The sequence below is a fragment of the Lepeophtheirus salmonis genome, chromosome 8, assembly GCF_016086655.4.
Source record: "Lepeophtheirus salmonis chromosome 8, UVic_Lsal_1.4, whole genome shotgun sequence".
Classification (NCBI taxonomy): domain Eukaryota; kingdom Metazoa; phylum Arthropoda; class Copepoda; order Siphonostomatoida; family Caligidae; genus Lepeophtheirus; species Lepeophtheirus salmonis.
Window position 1 is genome coordinate 9,975,303 of NC_052138.2, and position 20,178 is coordinate 9,995,480.

General features: G+C 30.9%; 1 protein-coding gene and 1 long non-coding RNA gene across 3 annotated transcripts; one reads left to right on the forward strand and one right to left on the reverse strand.

The window, feature by feature from the left end:
* Positions 1–3,570: 3,570 nt before the first annotated feature.
* Positions 3,571–19,160, reverse strand: LOC121122795 (uncharacterized). Of its 2 annotated transcripts, none has more exons than XM_040717844.2 (6): positions 8,609–8,815; positions 8,122–8,554; positions 7,842–8,045; positions 6,653–7,360; positions 6,361–6,585; positions 3,571–4,914 (listed from the first exon to the last, which is right to left on the reverse strand). In XM_040717844.2, the coding sequence occupies exons 2-6, from the start codon at positions 8,429–8,431 to the stop codon at positions 4,721–4,723; spliced, it is 1,641 nt and encodes a 546-aa protein (XP_040573778.1). In that variant the 5' UTR covers positions 8,432–8,554; positions 8,609–8,815; the 3' UTR covers positions 3,571–4,720. The 2 variants fall into 2 exon arrangements, 1 of the variants encoding a protein (XP_040573778.1); XR_005865855.2 differs by lacking the exons at positions 3,571–4,914; positions 6,361–6,585; positions 6,653–7,360; positions 7,842–8,045 and adding exons at positions 8,894–9,134; positions 12,047–12,265; positions 16,697–16,876; positions 18,971–19,160 and having other exon boundaries at positions 8,609–8,830.
* On the forward strand, positions 14,838–16,275 carry LOC139906245 (uncharacterized). The gene is made up of 3 exons (XR_011781620.1): positions 14,838–15,242; positions 15,296–15,445; positions 15,515–16,275. It is a non-coding gene; the product is annotated as an uncharacterized lncRNA (long non-coding RNA).
* Positions 19,161–20,178: the final 1,018 nt, after the last annotated feature.

Consider the following 20,178-nt stretch of genomic DNA (forward strand, 5'->3'; position numbering starts at 1 on the left):
AAATTGAAAGTTTTTATCCAAAACTGTATGGTTGTTTTGATTGTGAAAAAATGGGTAAATCCTCTAAATATATAATTAACAATACAAAATTTTTCAATGACTAAATTAGTGAAAGGCGGAGCTCCCTCAATATGTTTGAAAAAGACAACTATGACATTCAATGTCATACGAGTGTTGAAAAAATATAAAACAGCTATAGTCAATAACACTAAGTTAAATAAAGGAACTGGCCCCTCTGGATTTACTTTTGAATTCTATAAAAATATTCAAACCAATTGTCTCTAACTCTTCTTTTTTTTTTTATTAGGCTATGTCAACTGGATATCATCCTAGTTTTGCTTCTGACGGATATATTGTTTCAACTTCAAATACAAAAAAATCCTAGTTATTTTGATAACCTGCGTCCTTTAACAATGCAATATATATAATATTCTCCTATGTCCTTGCTAATAGGTAGGTTTAGTATAGTTTAAAAAAAGTATTGAATAAACTCTGAAGAAGATGGATGGGAGTTATCATGTCATCATCCAAGAGCTTTTAGTCTCTTTAAAAGTTTTTTAAAAGGTCTTGATGGAGTGGAACATTAATACAGTATTCATTTTGGAGATCTTTATGAAGGACTGCTTATAATAAAGGGAGAAAATTAAAACAAAAAGGCTATTTAATGTTTTACATTATTTCCCAGATAAAAAAATGTAGCTCTTACTGAATCCATCTTTTGTAAGCTATATTACTGATAAAAATCATCATTATTTTGCATCATTTATAACTTCATTTTAAAAATTAGTTTAATGACTATTAATAAAAGTTATTTTTGTTATAAATATTTCTAAGATATTCCTTATCAATATACTTTAATTACTATTGTTTTAATATACCTATTATTAAGGGGATGTATGTAAAGAAAAAACTAATTATTGGAGTTGGAAAGGGAAATGCGTGTGCTCTTTTGTCTTTTTTGTTCATAATTTAATCAGTCGTCGTGGTGTTAATATCTCCTTCTAAAACAGTGTTTCTTAATCTGCGAGATTTTCTTTTCTCTTGCCCTTTATTCGGCATTTATATATTTTCAGATTTTAAAACAAAAAAGGCAAAGACATAAACAAAATGGAATATTAAACACATACATTATCCTCTATGTAAAAATGATAACCATTTGAAAAAATACTAAATATTACAAATATTTTAAAACACTCGTGTACAGTTTTACAATATTAAAACCCCTCTTGTGTCTTTCTCTTTCCTCGACCTAGGTCCTACAAAATATGCTGTGCTTTTTTAAGGGCAGCATCAATTTTTTTACTATCTGCCTCGCTAATGGAACGTCTCTATATATTATATTTAAAACAGGACATTCCCACAAGAAATGATTGGTATTCTCCATTAAACAGCAAAAAGGGTATTCTCAACGTTTGTCTTTATAAAATTTATTTCAAACTTCCAGGATACCAGATAATTTACAATAAGTAAACAGTTTTTCAGCCGAAATCAGAAGTTTATTTCTAAAGACTCCGATAACTTCGTGTAGGTTTCTTTTGATTTTTCTTCTTCCTTTATTATCTTGGATGATGATATGATAACTCCCATCCATCATCTCAGAGTTTATTCTGAGATTTTTTATTCTTCTCATTGAGAAAAATCAAGAGCTCCTCATTAAAAGAACAATAGTGGAACATGAGTTTGTATTTCTTTCATCTCTTGCGGCGGAATTACGAGTTAGTCGGGAGTTCAACATGAGGGAAAGAAAAACAGTTGTAGAATAAGGTAAGGTTTTACTAGAGTTTTATTTTTGTAACTAATTAATTTAGTTTTAAGCACAAAAAAACAGAACTTTGTGATAATTATAATTTTAAATGTTTCTTTCAGATTAGCATAGAATGTTTTGCCCGTACGGGATCGAAAATAAAAAACACTCAAATGTTAGGGCCTAAGGTATGAGAACTGGCGGTGGAGCTTCAAGTGATCCTCTATTAGACGATTTTTCTGCCCAAATCCTTGTTGCTGGACAAGTCAATGTGGATGTGGTGGCTGGAATTGATTCCAAAACTAGCTTGCAACAGCTAGGTAAAGCTCAGGAAGCATATATCTTATTTGATGCTGCAGGTATTAAAAACTAACGATTCACAAAAAAACCTTTCTTGAGAGCTTTGTTGAATGCAATTGCCTTTTGCTTTTTTGCAGCGTCTTCAATTTTATCAATTTTTGTTTGGCAAACAACTGTTAGAAGAGTGTCAGAGCATCCAAAGCCTTCATCACCAAACAAGAAAAGGGGCTCTTCTTTAAAAAATCTCTCTTACAAACCCTTTGACCATTTGCCCGATGCTCCACCAAAAATTGTGTTAACTTTTAACATTTTTTAAATTATATTAATTTTTTTTTTCTTGGGCTAAGTTTCTTATATTCAAAAAATTATGGATAAAAAAAAAGAAAAAATTCGTATATTTTACCTATTTTTAATTCGTAAGAGAAAGGGTTAAAATGACATCGTTTTCACCGAAATTAGAGTATATTACTTCCGTTGAATGAAATTTTAAGTGTCGTTTTTGGTTGTTCCTCTTCAGAAAAACGGAATCCACAAAAATTGCTCACTATTAGTCTTATTTCTAGTGTTAATTATTCATTTGAGCATTGAATGTTTATACTTCATACCTTCTACATTTATCACATTAACATTATAATTAAATATTAGATATACTGTCAGCAACCAATTTTTTTAAAATTCTTAGTTGTTATCAATGTTTTGAACGTTGGTGATTGAACACGCATTGGCTATTTACGGAAGAATGATCAGTTGAGGTGTATTGGCTAACTACCAACTGTTATAATGTCTTCTTTTTCTTTTTTGAAGGGAAGGTTAAGAGAGCCTAACAAAGATAAATAGGTGTCCGACAATGTCGAAATAGATTGATGATGACGAAACAAACTGATATAGAGCATAATTATGCCGAAGTTTAGTCCATAAGACGAACTGTGAGTCCGTCTGGGATATGTTCCTAGAAATTCGAACGGGTCATCAAGTTTTTGGAATCGATAAATACCTATAATCGGGTACATGATTGAAAATATTTTTGGTCGACGCATTTCTCCATTTGTCTCTGTTAATCCTAAATTAATTTTCCCAAGCTCAAGAATATGAAAAGTACAACTAGAAAGACTATGATACTTTTTTGAATTTACATAAATAATTAAATCTCAAAGTTGTCAACATAGGAAAACACTATGACCTCGATTCTAGGCCTGAAGGCCTTACATGTATTCTTCAAATATTCATCAGACATGCCAACTCATTCCTTGTCCAGGGCAGCCTTTATGGTACCATATTCACATGTGCCTTGTGGTTACTCTCAGGGCTCTTTTTGGTCATCCTTCAGCTTTTTAATTTATTTAATGATACCTTCAGAGCAGGAAACAATGGAGGAGATCTCGTCATAACTCATTCCTGAGTCAAGAAGCGCTAACACACAATTTAATTTTGCATCCATCTCAGTCTGATGAATAAATTTGTTTCACAACAGTTGTTTGTTTTTAGTAGTGATTGGATTAATAAAAAAATAAAAATACCAATGCCAATTCCAATGCTGCTTCTTTAATATTTTAAATAATAGTTAAAAATTACACTTTGCTATCAGGGGCGTCACAGGATTATATATATATATTTTTGGGAGGGAGGGGGTCTTGGTTTTTGTAATTTTTAGGAAAAAAATCAAAAAGATAAAAATTTTTTGGAAAAAGATTTCAAATACAGAATTTCATGTTTAAATTTTTTTTAAATACAAAAGTATTCACTAAAAAAATATTTTTTTTGAATTTACTTTTCAAAAACCAATGGGTATTCTCAAAATCCAAAATATACAGTTGTTCTGAAAAAGCTTCAAAAATCCACAGCTATTTATAAAAAATTAATTTTTTGAGGGAACAATTTCCAAAATCTACAGCTGTTCAAAAAAATATTCAACAGCATTTTTTTTTCAAAATTCAAAAATACCAAGCTATTATCAAAAAAATACTTTTAAAAATTAAATTAAATTTCAAATATTAAATTTTTTAATAAAAGCAAAATTCCTTAATTTGGGTGGGGGAGGGGGGGAGTAAATAGTTAAGTATCAATAATAAATAAAATAAATCAGGATTGCAAATTATACATTATCTTCCCGATGCCGATTTAAAAAAAAGAAGTCAAGGAAACCTTTCAAAAGTTTCATTCACAATTAGCTGGGACACGCCGTTTATTGATGAGGAAGTGCAATTCTTTTAAGCATTAGTTTAATTTATAAAAAACAAACTATGTAATTAAGGACATAGATACTTACAGAAATAACGGTTTTTTTCTACCAAAAGTAGTGATTGACATTTTTTTATTTACTTTTTGAATAAAAAATTAAAGTGCCTTTGTTGAACTTACATTGCAGTTGGAAATAAGGCTTTATTGAGATTTTGAAATTAACTATAATACAAATGTAGTAAACCTACTTATAAATCGTATGAACCATTGCCTACAACAAATAAAGACGGATGAATAATGAGAAAAAAATTACTTTAAAAAATTTCCTACTACAATATTATATGAAAAATAGCTAATAGATATATACAAAAACATAAATATATAAGTACTTAAAAAATTTATTCAAGTATTTTATAACCACCGAAAGTCGTAATTATATTCTACAGAATGATGTGATTGAAAAAGTCCTTGCATTGTGTAGGAGGAAACGCTTCACTTTTAATACATGGGGCACGTATTTGAACATGAGAGCGCTGATATTTCTTCCACAAATTCATTTTCGTTGAATTTGACATCCGCAATCATTTCTCTAGCTGTTGTCATTTTAATTATTTTGAATTGGTTTATGCAGCCATAGAATCCATTTCTGAATTTTGAGTCAATATCTTCGGGTAGATAATTCTTAGAGCCACCTGGAAAAACGTAAGGACAAATATAACTAAGATATGGATTACTGATGAATAAGACATGAGCTGAAAAGTGCGGAAAAGGCCGGGGCTTAACTATGAAATACGTTTTTTTTTGGTTCAAAATTGGCTTTTTTTAAATTATTATGATTATTTTTTAGAATTTTCTTTATGGAACGGAGTCTCCATAACACTGTTCAAGCCATTCCTTAGCTTGAATAGTATTTTTTTATTATTAATAAGCAGTGCAAAATCAAAATATGACATTGTTTTTGATCCACTGTTTTGAAAATTACAAAAAAATAACGTCACATTTAGCAGGATAACTTATAAACTACAGAACAGATTGTCATGAAATTTTGACGAATGTCTTTTGAAGGTTGGTACTAACTGAAAATATGGCTAATAAAAATATTAAAAAAATATGTGTGGAGCCTGGAACTTTTCAACCCAAGTGTTATATTAATATTTTTTATTCATTGGATTGCACAAGTTAGACAAGTTTTTTTACATTTTAGAAAATCTTTTAGGTTTCATAAAAGTTAAAAAAAAATCCTATTCCTTTGAGAGTTTTATTCGCTAATGAATAACGTGCCCCAATTGAAAAATAAATATAACTACATTTAAACTGACTAATTGGCACCACATTCAAAATTGCATAGGAATGCAATTTCTTATTTTTGATACAACCTTTCCCTTCCCGACCTGTGACTAACGTGCACTGACACTTTGCCAAAAAAAATAAAGAAAAAATTTAAAGATGATTCATGCTGCAATATTATTTAATCATGATTCCATCCATGTCATTCCAATTGTATAAAATAAAATGTTTAATTATTTACACAGAATTGCTATGATTAAGTGTTTATTAATTAATTATTTTCTCTGACTCTATCGAGATGGGTTTGTTATTTGACGCTAAACTTTCACTACACACGGAAAACGAGTCCCTGCAAAAAGAAATACGACAAATATTTACCCAAGAAATCCCAACATCGATGGCCGATAAGAAACTAAAATGTATATTTTTGTGTTAGTGAGGTAACGACGTGATTTATGATACAGTTTCAAAGGTGCAACTCTGGGCTAATAATTAAGCATTTAATCGTTTAAGTATATTCATTATTTTTTCTGGAAAAGTGTTTTAGAACTTGTGATTACAGAGGGGTGTAATAATTAGAGATGGTTTTTTTTAAAGATTGCGAGAAGAAGCCGGGAGTGAGACATATGGTAAACCTGAATTAAGAACTTTCTTAATACCAGCTTGCTGTTTTATGATTTATGATATGAAAAATGAATCTTTAAGATTTTAAAAAGGAAAAACTTTGTTGATGTGTTTTAACACAAATCAACAAAATAATTACAATTATTTGTTCAATAATTCAATCGCGTGATTTTTTTTGATTTGATCAATAAGAACAAATTACTATAAACACATCGATTAACTTTTACCTATAAAGAAAGGTAATCTCTTCAAATTCAATGAGGATGACCTTAAGGTCTTTGTGATATTTTCGACATCTCCATTTTTGTCTATTTCCATTTCCAAAGATCCCTCCAATTTTGATATTTTAATCGATCGAAGAACTCCATCCGTAATCGGCCTCTCACTTAAAAGTTCATATCGATTTGAGGGTGATCCGAATTGTATAATAAAGGAAAGATAATTACTCTCGACTAATCATAAAGGAACATAATATAAATTACAAGGCTGAATTACATCATACATACAAAGGATAATTACCTCCAAGAGCAAGGTAGTGTTGATCATTTCCTTGCCAAAATATTAAACCGTTCGAAGCTCTTGTTTTGGTTGAGAGACTAATAATCAGTTTATCTGTTCTTGATACTCTTCCAAAGATTTTATTAGGGTATTTTAGACGTACCCAGGAATTCCCCTCAAAACTGGCTATGGGCGCAGTGCATGGCTTTTGATATGGCATAGTAGTTGTAGTGGTTGTTGTCGTGGTGGTTGTTGTCGTGGTGGTTGTTGTCGTAGTAGTCGTTGTCGTAGTAGTTGTTGTCGTAGTAGTGGTTGTTGTTGTCGTAGTAGTAGTTGTTGTGGTTGTAGTTGTAGTCGTAGTTATGGGGTATGGCTTTTTAGTAGATTTAGTAGTTGTTGTAGGATATGGCCGTTTCGTAGACTTGGTAGTAGTTAAGGGACTTTTTGTATTCTTAGTAGTTGGTCTTTGTGTGGTAATATAAGGTTTTTTAGTAGACTTTGTAACTGGATGCCATGGTCTTATCGATGTAGTTTTTATTGGTGGAGGAAACACACCTTCTGTAGGTTTGGGATCTTTTTTGCATGTATCAACCACACTTTGAGGCATGTACACTGCAAATGTTGTAAAGGGGATTCTCTTCATAATGAAACCTTTTTTATCTTTATGAATGATTTCAATGTTACTGATACATCCCTCGAAAGGTTTTGAAAAGGGAGAATTGGAGCCACCTGTGTAAAAGTATATTTCAATACTTATATTTTAGATACAAATGGTAACCCTATAACGTCCACTTAGTCAGAATATTCGTAGTTATGACATTAGAATCCTTCCCATTTATATGTACAAAAAACGTGTTTTTTTAAATCAATAAAAATTGAAGTTTTTTGACTTTTGTGTTAGAAATTGCTATTGTTTTTGTTCAAAGTGACTAAATGACTATTCATGCTGATATTTATATATTTAAAAAAAAGAAGAATTATTTTCTCTATTTAACAGCTCAATAATTAAATTTGCAGTAAATAAATAAAAAAAACACGTGGTTAAAGCACTTTTTCGATGAAGCAATACATTCACAATACTAGAAGATTCATTGATTTGCATCCATGAAGTTTTTGAGGCAAAAAATTGGCAAATTATTGAGCTCGAGGATTATAAATATATTGTTTCAAATATGAGACGTATGGCGTTATAGGGTCAAACTCAGCTTACCAATGTAGATTTTTGAATCTGAATCTACCATATCCTCCATTTTATAATAGTCACTCTCTATACTTACTTCATCATCGATTTTTAAAATATAAGAGTTCTTCATGAATGTTATGACTAGTTTATGCAACTTTCTGTCATTTAAGAGATAATTATAATAATACTTTGAAGAGTAGAGCTCCCCAAAATTATGTTCCACTTTTTTGGCTATTTTTAAAATAGTTTAAAATTACATTTAATACAAAATACACATTTGATAATTATTCCTGCAAAATAAACTTACAAGATAAAATGAAAAACACGTTTTTTTTCTCAACTTGGCTTAGTATGCTCATTTCCTGATCCCCATTCGATCTGATCATCATTGATAATGATAGTGAATACAATCCCTTATCAGCCTGTAGCAACCGTTTCCATGGCAATGCTTCACTCCTCAGAATCAATGAATTCCCTTCATTGAAGTTAAATCCATTTCCTTTCCCATGTCCACCATTTGGATTTTCGGTAGAAGGAGCGTGACATTTGTCGGATATTTCTACACTTTTGTGTCTCTTAACCATACTTATGTCATCGAAAAAAAAGTCTTTCCCCATAACTCATTTCCTTAGTTTTGTGCACAACTTTAAAATAATGAATGCAACCTCGGAATCCAGACTTGAATAGCCCATTGCTCCATTCTTGGACTTTCTTATATGCTCTTTGATTCACAAGGCCTCCTAAAAATAAAAAATGAATTGAGTGGAATATTAACACTTTTTTACGCATTTTACCCAAATAGAGGCGTGCCTCTAATTTTTTGGACAGAATTCCACTTTTTCTCCTAAAAGATTTAGTGATTTTGTCTACTTTGATGACCACATCTTCCCCTTTAACACTGACAACGATCCGATGTTGTGCACCGTCATTTAAACTCGAAAAATAATTCATTTCTGGATATTTGTATTCACTGTATATTTCCCCATTTCGCAATACGACTAATTTACCAAGAGACACTTTAAAAGACATAAAAGATATTCAATTCAAAATGCACCATCATCAAAACTCCAAATACTTACATCCCAATGCAAAATTGTTGTCTCCATTGACTCCTTCCCAAAAAAAAGAGACCCTCCTCCTGAAAGGTCGAAATAATTTGCGAAACTTCTACTAGTTCATGTGGCTTGGTGATGCTCCCTGTTTTCCTCTTAAACTCGATAAATCCATTTCCAGCAAAGCTAGCTTCTCCTTTAAATGGCTTTTGCGTGTTATTTTCTGTGTGATCAGTCTCGTTTTCAGAAGGATCAATTTTCTCTGGAACTAAATGTAATAACATGTTTTTAACGATATCACATTTCAATTGGTTGACTTGTTAAATGTTTTCATCCAATTATAATCATTAATCTTGAGTATTGTTACAATTATAGTTAATTGATGTGGATATATCAAATTAATGTGACGTTCCAAAGTTACTTAACCATATATGTTATGTTATAGACCTATATGATAGATATGCTGTAACTCCAAGGGGACACAAGGGGGCAACGCTACCCTCAGAACAATCAAAATAAACATAACTTGACCATAACAAATTGTATTATACTAAAATTTTGAGCACATTCTAAAATTATTATACTTTGTAATCATTTATTTAAAAAAAAATTCCCTTCAGACCTGTGACTACTGAGGGGGGAGGGGGCAAATTTGTCTGGAAATTCGCTTCAATCTAATTTTTTTTCGGTTGTTTCCCCTATTTTACATCAAGTGTCAATTTTCCATTCCTAAGAAGAAATACCACAAAATGATGTATTTTGGAGATACAAGTAAAGATTTCAACATTACACTACAGTATTTTCAATTTCTAGAACATTTTGAAACATAATTTTTGCAATATTTGTAAAACGAACCAGATATTGAGTGATATTTTTTTGTTTGGACGACATTATTCTCAATAACGTTTTTGGTTTTGCAATTACGGAAAACATCTGGGTAGGTTTGTTTTACTCTTAACCAAATCCCTGAATGGTATTAACTGTTTTTCTTTCAAAATTAGTGCAGAACAGTTTTTGCAATTTTCTTCGCAAATTTTGATTTTACAATTTTTTGACTAGATTAAAAGTTGGACTTTTTATCTACACAAATATTTTTATTCATATGTGGTGGTATGCTATTTGAAGTGTATTAGGCAATTTTTTTGAAATTCATAACAATATATCTTATATACATAATATACACTGTATATCCCAGAAAAAATATGATCAAAAGAAAAGACACAAAAATTTCATGTGAACAAGTAACTTAAAATCAAATTTGAATAAAAACGTTCAAAAGTCTGATTTAATGAATTAATTTACTGAGTGACCAAAGACTTTAAAACTATGTATGTTTATGCCCATTTGTATCTTGTTTAATAATATAAATTGCTGAATAAATAGAAAATCCATAATTATTTATCTATATTTTGTATTCTGTCAATAGTTACTTCATGAGTTTTAACATACAAAACACACTACATAATTAAGTCAAGAAAATTACTAACAAATTCAAGAAAAATTAAAAATTTTTTTTTCTTTTCTTCTGCTTTAATTATAATAAGATTTTTTTCTTTTTTTAATTTGACTTAATTCTGAAGTACTTCCGGTACACTGGAACTTTAACATGAGGGAGGGTAACGGTTTTTGAAGGCACAGAAAAAAAAATTAGAAAGTCAATACCAACACCTAAACACATCGTGACCCATGATAATTTTGAATTTGGTCAACTTTACAAAATAGCAAACCCTCTAATATACAGGGACCTTATTATAATGTAAGTAAGAATACTCTAAAACTCGTCCCAGCAATGGCAAAAACCCTTTGCCAGTTATTCATAAAAATAACCAAAGGGATTTTTTTTATTTGACTATAATATGAATGTGGGTAACAAAGGTTTTTAAAAATAACTCTGAGCAATGCAAGGTACACCCCTTTGTATAACATAAATGTTAAATAAATCTTCTTGAAAAACGAAAAATCAAATTGCTTTGCATAAAAATAATGTCATTAAAATTTTCAAGAATACGGGGCGAGGACTCAAAAATTAGATAATTTTAAAAGCCGTTTTCACATCTACGTATTTTTATTTTGTGCCATTTTTATGCCAAACTTTTGAAGCAAAAGTTAGTGATTCAACAATTTTTTATAGTTTTTATTTTTTATGTCCCCCTCCATTCTGAATGATGGCTTCCATATGGGGAGTAACAGAAGTACAACTGGCCTTGATGAAGTCAGAGGAAAAGTTGTTCAATTCCTCCGTGATCACAGACTTCAGGGCAAACACATTCAGGTGAGAAGTCTTGTTTGTTTTGCCCTCCAACACGAACCAAACAGAGAAGTCCAGGGGGTCCACATTGAGTGAGGACGTAGTACCAAAGTCTGCCAGCCAGAAGGCAGCCATGTCCTCCCTGCAGAAATGCTGCACCTTCTTGGACGTGTGTGTCTGGGCGCCATTTTGGGTGAAGAGATAGTTGTCCTTGGGATACGTGCTCTTCAACCATGGAAAGACATGGTATATGAGGACCTTGTAGTAGAAGTTCATGTTGACTTTCTCGTTGGCCCTGAAGAAGTAAGGAGGCATCTTGCTGCCATCAAATGCCACCACGCCGAGGACCATTACTTGAGCTGGATATTTAATCTTGAAGGTTTCCTCCACCTGAGCTCTTGATTCATCCAAGAAGCGATCATTTTTACTGTTTAGAACAGCACCCACTGAGAAGATCTTCTTGTCAGAGATCGACTTGTGCGCAGAGGAGATCGCCGTTTTGCTTGTTGCTCCGACATTTTTTATCGCACAAAAAACAAAATAAACATCAAATTGTAGCTTTTTGTTAGTTCTTTCGAATGTCGCCAAGTACAAAATTGCCAGACTTTTAGAACTGAGGCTAGACAACCTCGAAGAGGGCTCTTATTTCCAAGTCCTCACTCTGCATATAAATAAAAATGTCATTTCAAACTGGTCAACACTCAATTTTTTTTATTTGTCGCGATCCGGCCCCTCCTAAACCTTGTAGGGATCTTTCTTAAGTAATAAGCTGTGGTATTGCTTCTTTGTAAGTCATTTAATGATATTTACTGACATGCGTCTCAAAATATAAACGCCAAAAATATATTTTGTTAATTATCCAAATAACTTCTTCACTTTTATAATAATGCCCACATGCAAATAATATATAGAAAATTTATAAAAGCTATTACCTTTTTCGCATGTAAAACTCTTTTGAAAGTTACAATCCGAAGGAATCCATTTCGTCGATCCATTCCCCAATGTTGACAGACAACGTTCTTGCGTTCCTTGACTCTTCAATTCATTTCCTGTGTACCAATTAACAAAGGGTATCATTCGTTTTCCATTGGATGCCCAAACCCAGACTCTGTGTTGCGAAAGATCATTTCCTCCTATCCACATAGATTCATCTATCGTGGAAACAATTACAATACTTGTTAGTTATGGTTGAATATATGTGGTGCTTCAACATAAAAACAATCTTGAACAAAAATGAAGAATAAGATAAAATTGCCATATATTTACAATTTTTTAGTTCATTTATACATTGTATATACAGCCTAATATTTCTCAGTCAATTATAGGGATTTAGTGGGATTTTTACCTATATAAATTAGCCATAGCTCGTAGTTAGAACCTTTATTTGAATTAAGCTACTTATATGGGCCCCAGGAGCACCCTACGACTTTCATAATCTCCTGGACACTCCATGGGCTGGAGCAAATACGACACCCTTTGCATTTTCACCTCTATGCTAAGAACTGTTTATTTTTGAAAGGTTTTTATTTTTATTATTTATTAACCGGAATAGTCCCTACTTTTAATAACTCAGACTAGTATTTTAGAATATGTATCCAAAAGTAATCCTGATCGATTAAAAGTCAATTACACGATTTATAATTCAACATATGTATTTAGAACAATAGTTACAAGCCTTATCTTCTTTACGACAAGATCTCTTAAATATATTACTATTTAATCAGTCAAGTAAGAGGTGAAAGATAAGTAATTTTAACAAAACAAATTTTCTATTCTTAGGTACATATCAAATACTTGTACTAGCATACTATGTATTAAATAAACAGGGTCGATGTTAGAGAACAACAGGGCTCTTTTAGAGATAAATGCAAATCCCTTATTTTGTAATTACTAATTATACATATCTACATATGAGGAACGCATTAATTCCTAAATATATGTCGCTTTATAGTTTCAATTATCTCAGAAAGTGTTTCACAAATGTTGATACTCGAGCTCTCTCTAATGAAACGTGGAAGAACGTCATAAATAGGTTAAGCCTCGGCTAATAATGGTGGTACTTAATGATTTTTATATTTTCTCATAGAGTAATAGTCTTGTCACGATACCATTATTTTCGTACTAGTTCTGGTACCAAATTTTGTATTGGTATTGGGTTTGCAATATTCCGGGATGTTCAAAAATCGAAACTTTCTATTAGATTTTTTTATGACAATTAATAAGAATTTTTGACTTACAACAGAGTTCAACGTGGAATTTTAATAATCTTGAAGGATGGAAACATAAATATTCTGGTGGAAAAATATATTTTTCAATATATTAGTATATAAAACAAACAAATTAGTCGACAAAATATAAAAAAATATGAATAAATAGTTGTATCGTTAAATATTATCCGGTTTATACGATTGAAAGTTCATTAAATCGAGATTTAATGTACTTTCTTATTAGCTTTTTTAAAGGTATTATAATATTATATATATAAGGATAGTCTTCTAACAAGTGCGTCCAGGCTGCCTTCATATTTGCACAATTGTCAGTAACTAGACGAAAAACTTGATGTGACCAAAGGTCATCAATCAACTCACATGCTATATAGACACCTGTTTCACTGTTGTCCTTTGTGTTTATGCTCTTGTAAAGCAATGGTCGAGGGGTTTTAACTATAATTTATATTCTCTGCCCCTCATATTTGACCATTCCTTGGATATAATAACCCATTACTATCTATTTATCTTTGGCTGAAGTTATAATTCAAATAACCTTAGTTAGAAAATAAAATTAATGTTTTTCTATAATTATGACTATTAAAGAGGAAATGGAGTGAATAGAGGAAAGGGGTTCCAGGAGAAAGCAATAATTACGCTATAAGTACCGACTCCAATAGAAAGTTAGTATAGTATTAAATAAAATTGATCAGTACCCCGTTACCAATATGGTATCAGTGTACTGGGCAAGGCCAAGTGGTACACATTGTAAAAAGTTTGAGTATCAATTATTATACGTATTCAGTGACAAATAATGAATTATTTGATAATTTGAGCCAAGCCAAAATGAAGAGAGATAAGCATGTCCAATCAATATCCTGCTGTCAAAGGCAACAACTACATATAACAATATATTTCAGGTGTAACTATGTTCTGAAAATTCTACAATAACCTTTTCACTGTCATTAAAATTTAAAAAGTAGATTTAGTATTTTCTAAATCTACGTATGATTGCTTTTTAGAATTAGTCTTAATTACCAACTGAATTAAATAAAAAGACAATGTCTTCTATATATATATATTTTTTTTGAGATCAAAGGACATATAGATTCAATAAAATTTTACTTTTCAAAAAAATTCCAAATTCCATATTCAATGGTAGTAGTACTTGACAAATTGATCACGTACCTTAATAGTTTTTTTCTTATAAAATCTGGTTTTCTAGAATTTTCGATTCGAAGTTTTTTGGTATTTTTACCCTTTTTCTTTGTTTCTGCCAAAAAAAAAAAAAAAAATGTTATAGAAATCCTTTTTTTTTTTTCTGCAAAAATTTAAAATGATTTCAAATATTTACCGTTATATAATATATGCAATCATCTCATTCTTAGAAAATGAAATTTTAAGATTAAAAAATAACTATATTTTAAATGTCTTATTTGAAATAAATAAAACGTCTCAGTTTCTCATTTGTTTTTACAACAAAGTTACTTATTGCTATTAATAATTTACAGTTCAAATTAGTTTAATTTCAAATCAAAAAGTAAGAAAACTTAGTCAGTAATCTAATTTTGTAAAACATTTAATGTTAATTTTTAAAACTGTTTATCTAAGGGAATTTGATAATGAAAGTTGAGAACATATGATATGTGATTGAAGCAATAATTAATTGAACTACAAATACGTATACAACAATACTCTGTCTAGTTAGAAATTAGATATGGATTTAAGTGGTCAAATGTTAATAAAATGTCAGATCATAGAACGAAAATTCCGGCTCTTATTTCAGATCTAAATACTTTGGATTCTGCAATTGTGCAACATCAGGTCTATTCTCAACTTATATCTGTGTAAGCTGCAATTCCTATAAAAGAAGACTTGAGTCAGGAGCTGCGGCAATATACTAGTATTTGAATCAAGAATGGTATAAAGTTTTAATATATCAGCTGAACTCACTATATGTTTTTTTATTAGCAGTTGCGTAGTTGATCTGGACGCTCATAAGAGAAAGGAATAAGAAAAACACATTTTTAAATTTAAAATTTATCCCATCAGCAGACAAACTGTGTTCATTGACACCCCCTTCAAATAAATACACAATCAATCGAAGATTTCCCTCAAAAACAGGTAAAATAATTCCGATTAGTACTGTTCTACTTCGCACGGAAAACATACTAACAGAGAGACTTGACTTAGGCCAGTAGGCAGACTAATTACAACGATTAGAAGGCTATTAATGACGATGGTGGAGTCGATACGAGCTTCAACAAGATTATGCACCGGCACACACAGCAAAGGTTACAGATTCCTTTTTGGAGACCAAATTTCCATTCTGGCCGATAACAATGTGGGTACCATACTCGACTTTTCCTTTTGGCCGTATATCGAGAACAGAGCGCAGAATCTCAAAGCTTTCAAGGCCTCACTGATGAGCATTGGAACTCCCTGAGCCCCAAATACATTATTACCATCTGTCAGAGATTCCAAAGGCGCATCAAGGCCGTTATTAAATTCGATGGAGAGTACATGGAAGATTAGAAATTGCAACACATGTCCCGGCATTTGTACAATGTTTGGTTAATGTAGCTCCCCTACTTTCCGAAAATTAAACATGTTAAAATTCCAGATTAAATTGTCTAATTTTCAATTACGCACCCGGTAAATTGATGTTTAAAAACTTTTTATTATTAATATTTCATATAAAAAAAATAAAGGGTTTTTGATGGTTTTATAACTTTTTCATTGTCTAATATTATTACTTGTTTCAAGCACCAAGGCGTTTTTTGAGTTATTTGTAAATTCTGATAATCTAAAACTTTATGTAATACCCTTAAGTTTACTGTAAGAATTTATTTTATCCGAAAATAGATACCCTAGCGCTTGGGACGAAAAAAGTATATCTTTTGTGAAAAGGATGACCTTACGATTTTTATGTATAAAATATTTTTCTTCTGCACACGGTTTCATTTTGTACTTTTATGACAATTTCAGTTTTTGTTCTGAAGTAACTCTGTATTTTATTCTAAATACATGTTCAATTAGCAATATTTGTTTTGTTGTAAAATTTAAACTAATTTCATTAAAAAATATAAGAACACGTTTGATATCGTCGGATTTTCGGAACTCCCTCTGTCTTCCGATGTAAGGATTTATAATTTAAGGTATTATTAAACTCAAGTTACTTACACCCTTCATAAATAAATCATTCAAAAATGTAGTTTATTATACTACCTAAATGTCTTTATAATTTACTACATTTTTTAGTTAGAGGAAAAATACCTAATTTTTATTAAATTCATTTAAGTGTAGGAGTAAAAAAGTAACTATGATCAATGTTAAAACCAAACTTTCCATAAAAAAATAAAAATGAATACATACCAATGGCCATTTTCTGAAGAAGAATATCATCCTTTGGGCAATGCACTTCCAGGAGCATTCCTCCTTCTTGAATGCAAAGATGTTTGGCTTTAAACCATGTTGTTCTTTTCGTAAATTTTTTGGCACATTTATTAGAACTAAGAGTTTGCCACGTTGATGGGCATCGTTGATCACCAGTAGCTATAAAAACAACGTGTAATATTGAAGTTTTAATGTTTTTTTTTGTTTCTGTCAATTGGTCATACTGTGTGATAATAATAAAATGTCAAATAATAATAGTAACTGTCTAAATTACCATTACAAATCATTTTATACTATAAAACCAATATGGCACGTGGATATAAAGATATCAGCTATTTTATAAAATAAAATTCCGTACAACGAAATTTATTAACACTTCATTACTTTAAAAAAAAGGCCGAATTGTCTTATTTACTCGGGTTTCTTTCTTTAACTGAAATTTTGGTTAAAGATCTCACTTCTTTATAACTAGTTTTTCCTGGGTTTTCTCAAATATTCTTGGAGTTATTACCAATAAATTATTGATTATTTTGGCTCTTAGGGATCGATGTTTTTGTGACACATAAATAGGAACTATTGCAGAATAATTGACCTTATATTATGAAATTCAATAATGAAGGAGTAAGAGGGAATGAAGAATGAGGAGACATAGGAGGTAATGACTACAAAACATCCTAACAAATTTATATTTATTTAACAAATTTTTCATGAATTCATCAAATTTTTGTTTTTTTTATCTGTGTAAGAATTAAGGTTTAATTCTCTTTCCCATTGATATCTATTTATTTCACCAGAAATATACAAAAATATTAAATTTGAAGCCATTGTAAAAGGGATGTGTATGTTTGTTCGATATAACAGACAATTGCAACTCAAAAAAATATCTACAGGGTAGTCCATATCAATTGGGGATATCTTTAAAGACTTATAACGAATGAACTAGATGGGATAGAATCATAATTTTTTTATAATTTGAAAGCTACATTTAATAACATTCAATTATTTCAAGTGAGATCCGTCTTTCCTGACCACATCGTTGGTCACATGGTCTCAGAATCTTTTGCAGGACCAGCCAACATCGTGCGTACCCAGGCATGAATTGTACTAGTTCTGGTTTTGCAAATTTAAATTTCCATTCCCTGGATGGTGGGAGTAGCCCAAGAAAAAAAATTCACCTTCCAACAAGATAGTGCTGCTACCCAAATTAACAAAAAAGTGTAAGTCTTGGGCACAAAATGTCATCACTTTTGGAGCCCGGATTTTTGACCTGCAAAAAGCCCGGACCAGACCCTATGCGATCATTACTCTGTGGAAGCCCTGAAGAAGTCAATTACCAGTACAATGACAAGACCGGATCTGCACGAGGTCAGCAGGGACCGGCAAAGCTGCCAGCCCCATGTGGACGAGGTTATTAAGAAAGGCGGATCTCATTTTAAATAATTGAATGCTATTAAATATAGATTTCAAATAAAAAAAATATTGCTCCATCCCATCTTGTTTGTTCGTTATAGGCCTTTAAAGATTTTCCCAGTTTATTTGGGCCACCCTTTGTTTGGGGGTTGAAACCTCCAGGAAAGTATTCAGCTTTAGATTACAGGGAAAATTAAGAAAGAGAAGGATTCATTTTGATTTGTTTGTATAGTTTTACAAATTCTCATATATTTTTGGGTTTCTAAAGGAGGTTGGAGGGGCTTTGACTCATTTCAAACATACGTCTAATGTAAAATACTTGTCCTTAAGAGCTATAAGATTTTTTTTTTTTTTTGATTATGGATTATTTCTCATAGAGCTCCTCTCTGCACATTTGAACTTATATTAGAACACACCTAAAGTAATATAGCTAAGCTGACTTTGACAATAAAAAGTAATTATTTCAGTTACGTATAATACTAAAAAACTTATTTGTACCTAGTTACATGAGTAAATTAATGGGCAAGGAACAGTATACCAACATTTCAATCATTGAGATAAAACAAGTTTTGAATTATTATTTTTTTACTTATTCATTGAATAATAATCAGTGAGTAATTTGGTAAATAATTGTTTATGTGATTAGACAGAATGAGTATAATTATATTTATTTTAAAATAAATGTTTTTGACGTGAATAAGTAATGTTATAATAGTTGATTTTGTACCCATGTACAGAAGACCAAATTTTGATATTTTTTAATGTATATCAGTAAATTCATTTTAAAAGCAATAATTGTGTAGATATTATAATTATGTATGTATTTTGTTAGTTGCTTCTTACCTGAATGAAAAAGAAGGACTGCAATTATGAATTGAATATAGTCACGAAACCTCATGTTATTATATTTTTCAATAATAAAGTAATAATGAAAAATTAAAGACCTTAGTTCACAATTTCTGTCATTGTAATATATAAAATAGAGGAGACGAAATTAATATTGTAATCACAATGCTCTGTTTTTACAAATGAGTTTTTGAAAACTTCTGATAAGTTTTTCTTATCTTTATAATATGAGGGGAAGAGTGCCTGTGTGTATTCAATACGGTGTTTAAGACGTAAGATAATAATACAAAAAATTTGTATGGTGGTGACATTTCACTCCTCGTGGATCCGAAATTAATCTTCATTTATCGAAATACACACGATTAAAACATGTAATTTTTTAATCAATCTTCATTTGAAAAGAAAAAAATACACTAATTAAAGAATGTATATAAAGTAAAAAAAACAACCACAACCATATTAAGTTGATGAAATACAACCTATACAGGGTGGTGCACTATAATTGGAACAAACTTTAACTTTATCCAGATCTCGTATGAGTGCATCACGCCCAAGTTTCCCCCCCCCGCTCTTACAAGAAGTTAGGTGACTAACAAAAAATAAGTTCCGTTTGTTTTCATTTTTAATGAGTTTTCGACATGAAAAAACACGATCACTCATCAATAGTGTTGGATCCGTCAAAAAAACAACAACAACTAAAAAGAATGTAGTCATATCAGTCCGGTTATAATAAAATATGTCAGTCCTACGAACGGTCCGTTATTCGACACTACAACAGCTGAAATTAAGTAGTTACTAATAACGACGTCATTTGAGTTGCTGGATTTACATCATAATTAATGAAAGAGACAATATACCTGTTGGATATGTGATTATCATACGCTATAGCTATCGTTAATTATTTTCTTAGTTCTTATATTCTTCAATCCCACCTATGAGAGAAGAAAATAAAAGGATAGCCAAGACCATAGGACTGAAAGAGTCCTTAGGATCGTTAAATTTAAAAAAAAGAAGATCGGATTGATAAAAAAAAAGACTGAATGGGGCGGGGGAAAAAAGATTGATAAGGCAATCAGTCCTAGGACTGCTCCAAAACTACTCATTAAGTAGTGTTTTACTAATTTGAATTTTTGAAAATTCTTTGAATGCAAATAAACACGGAATTGATACTGCTAGAGTGCTTTGATTTATGCCATCTGATCTCT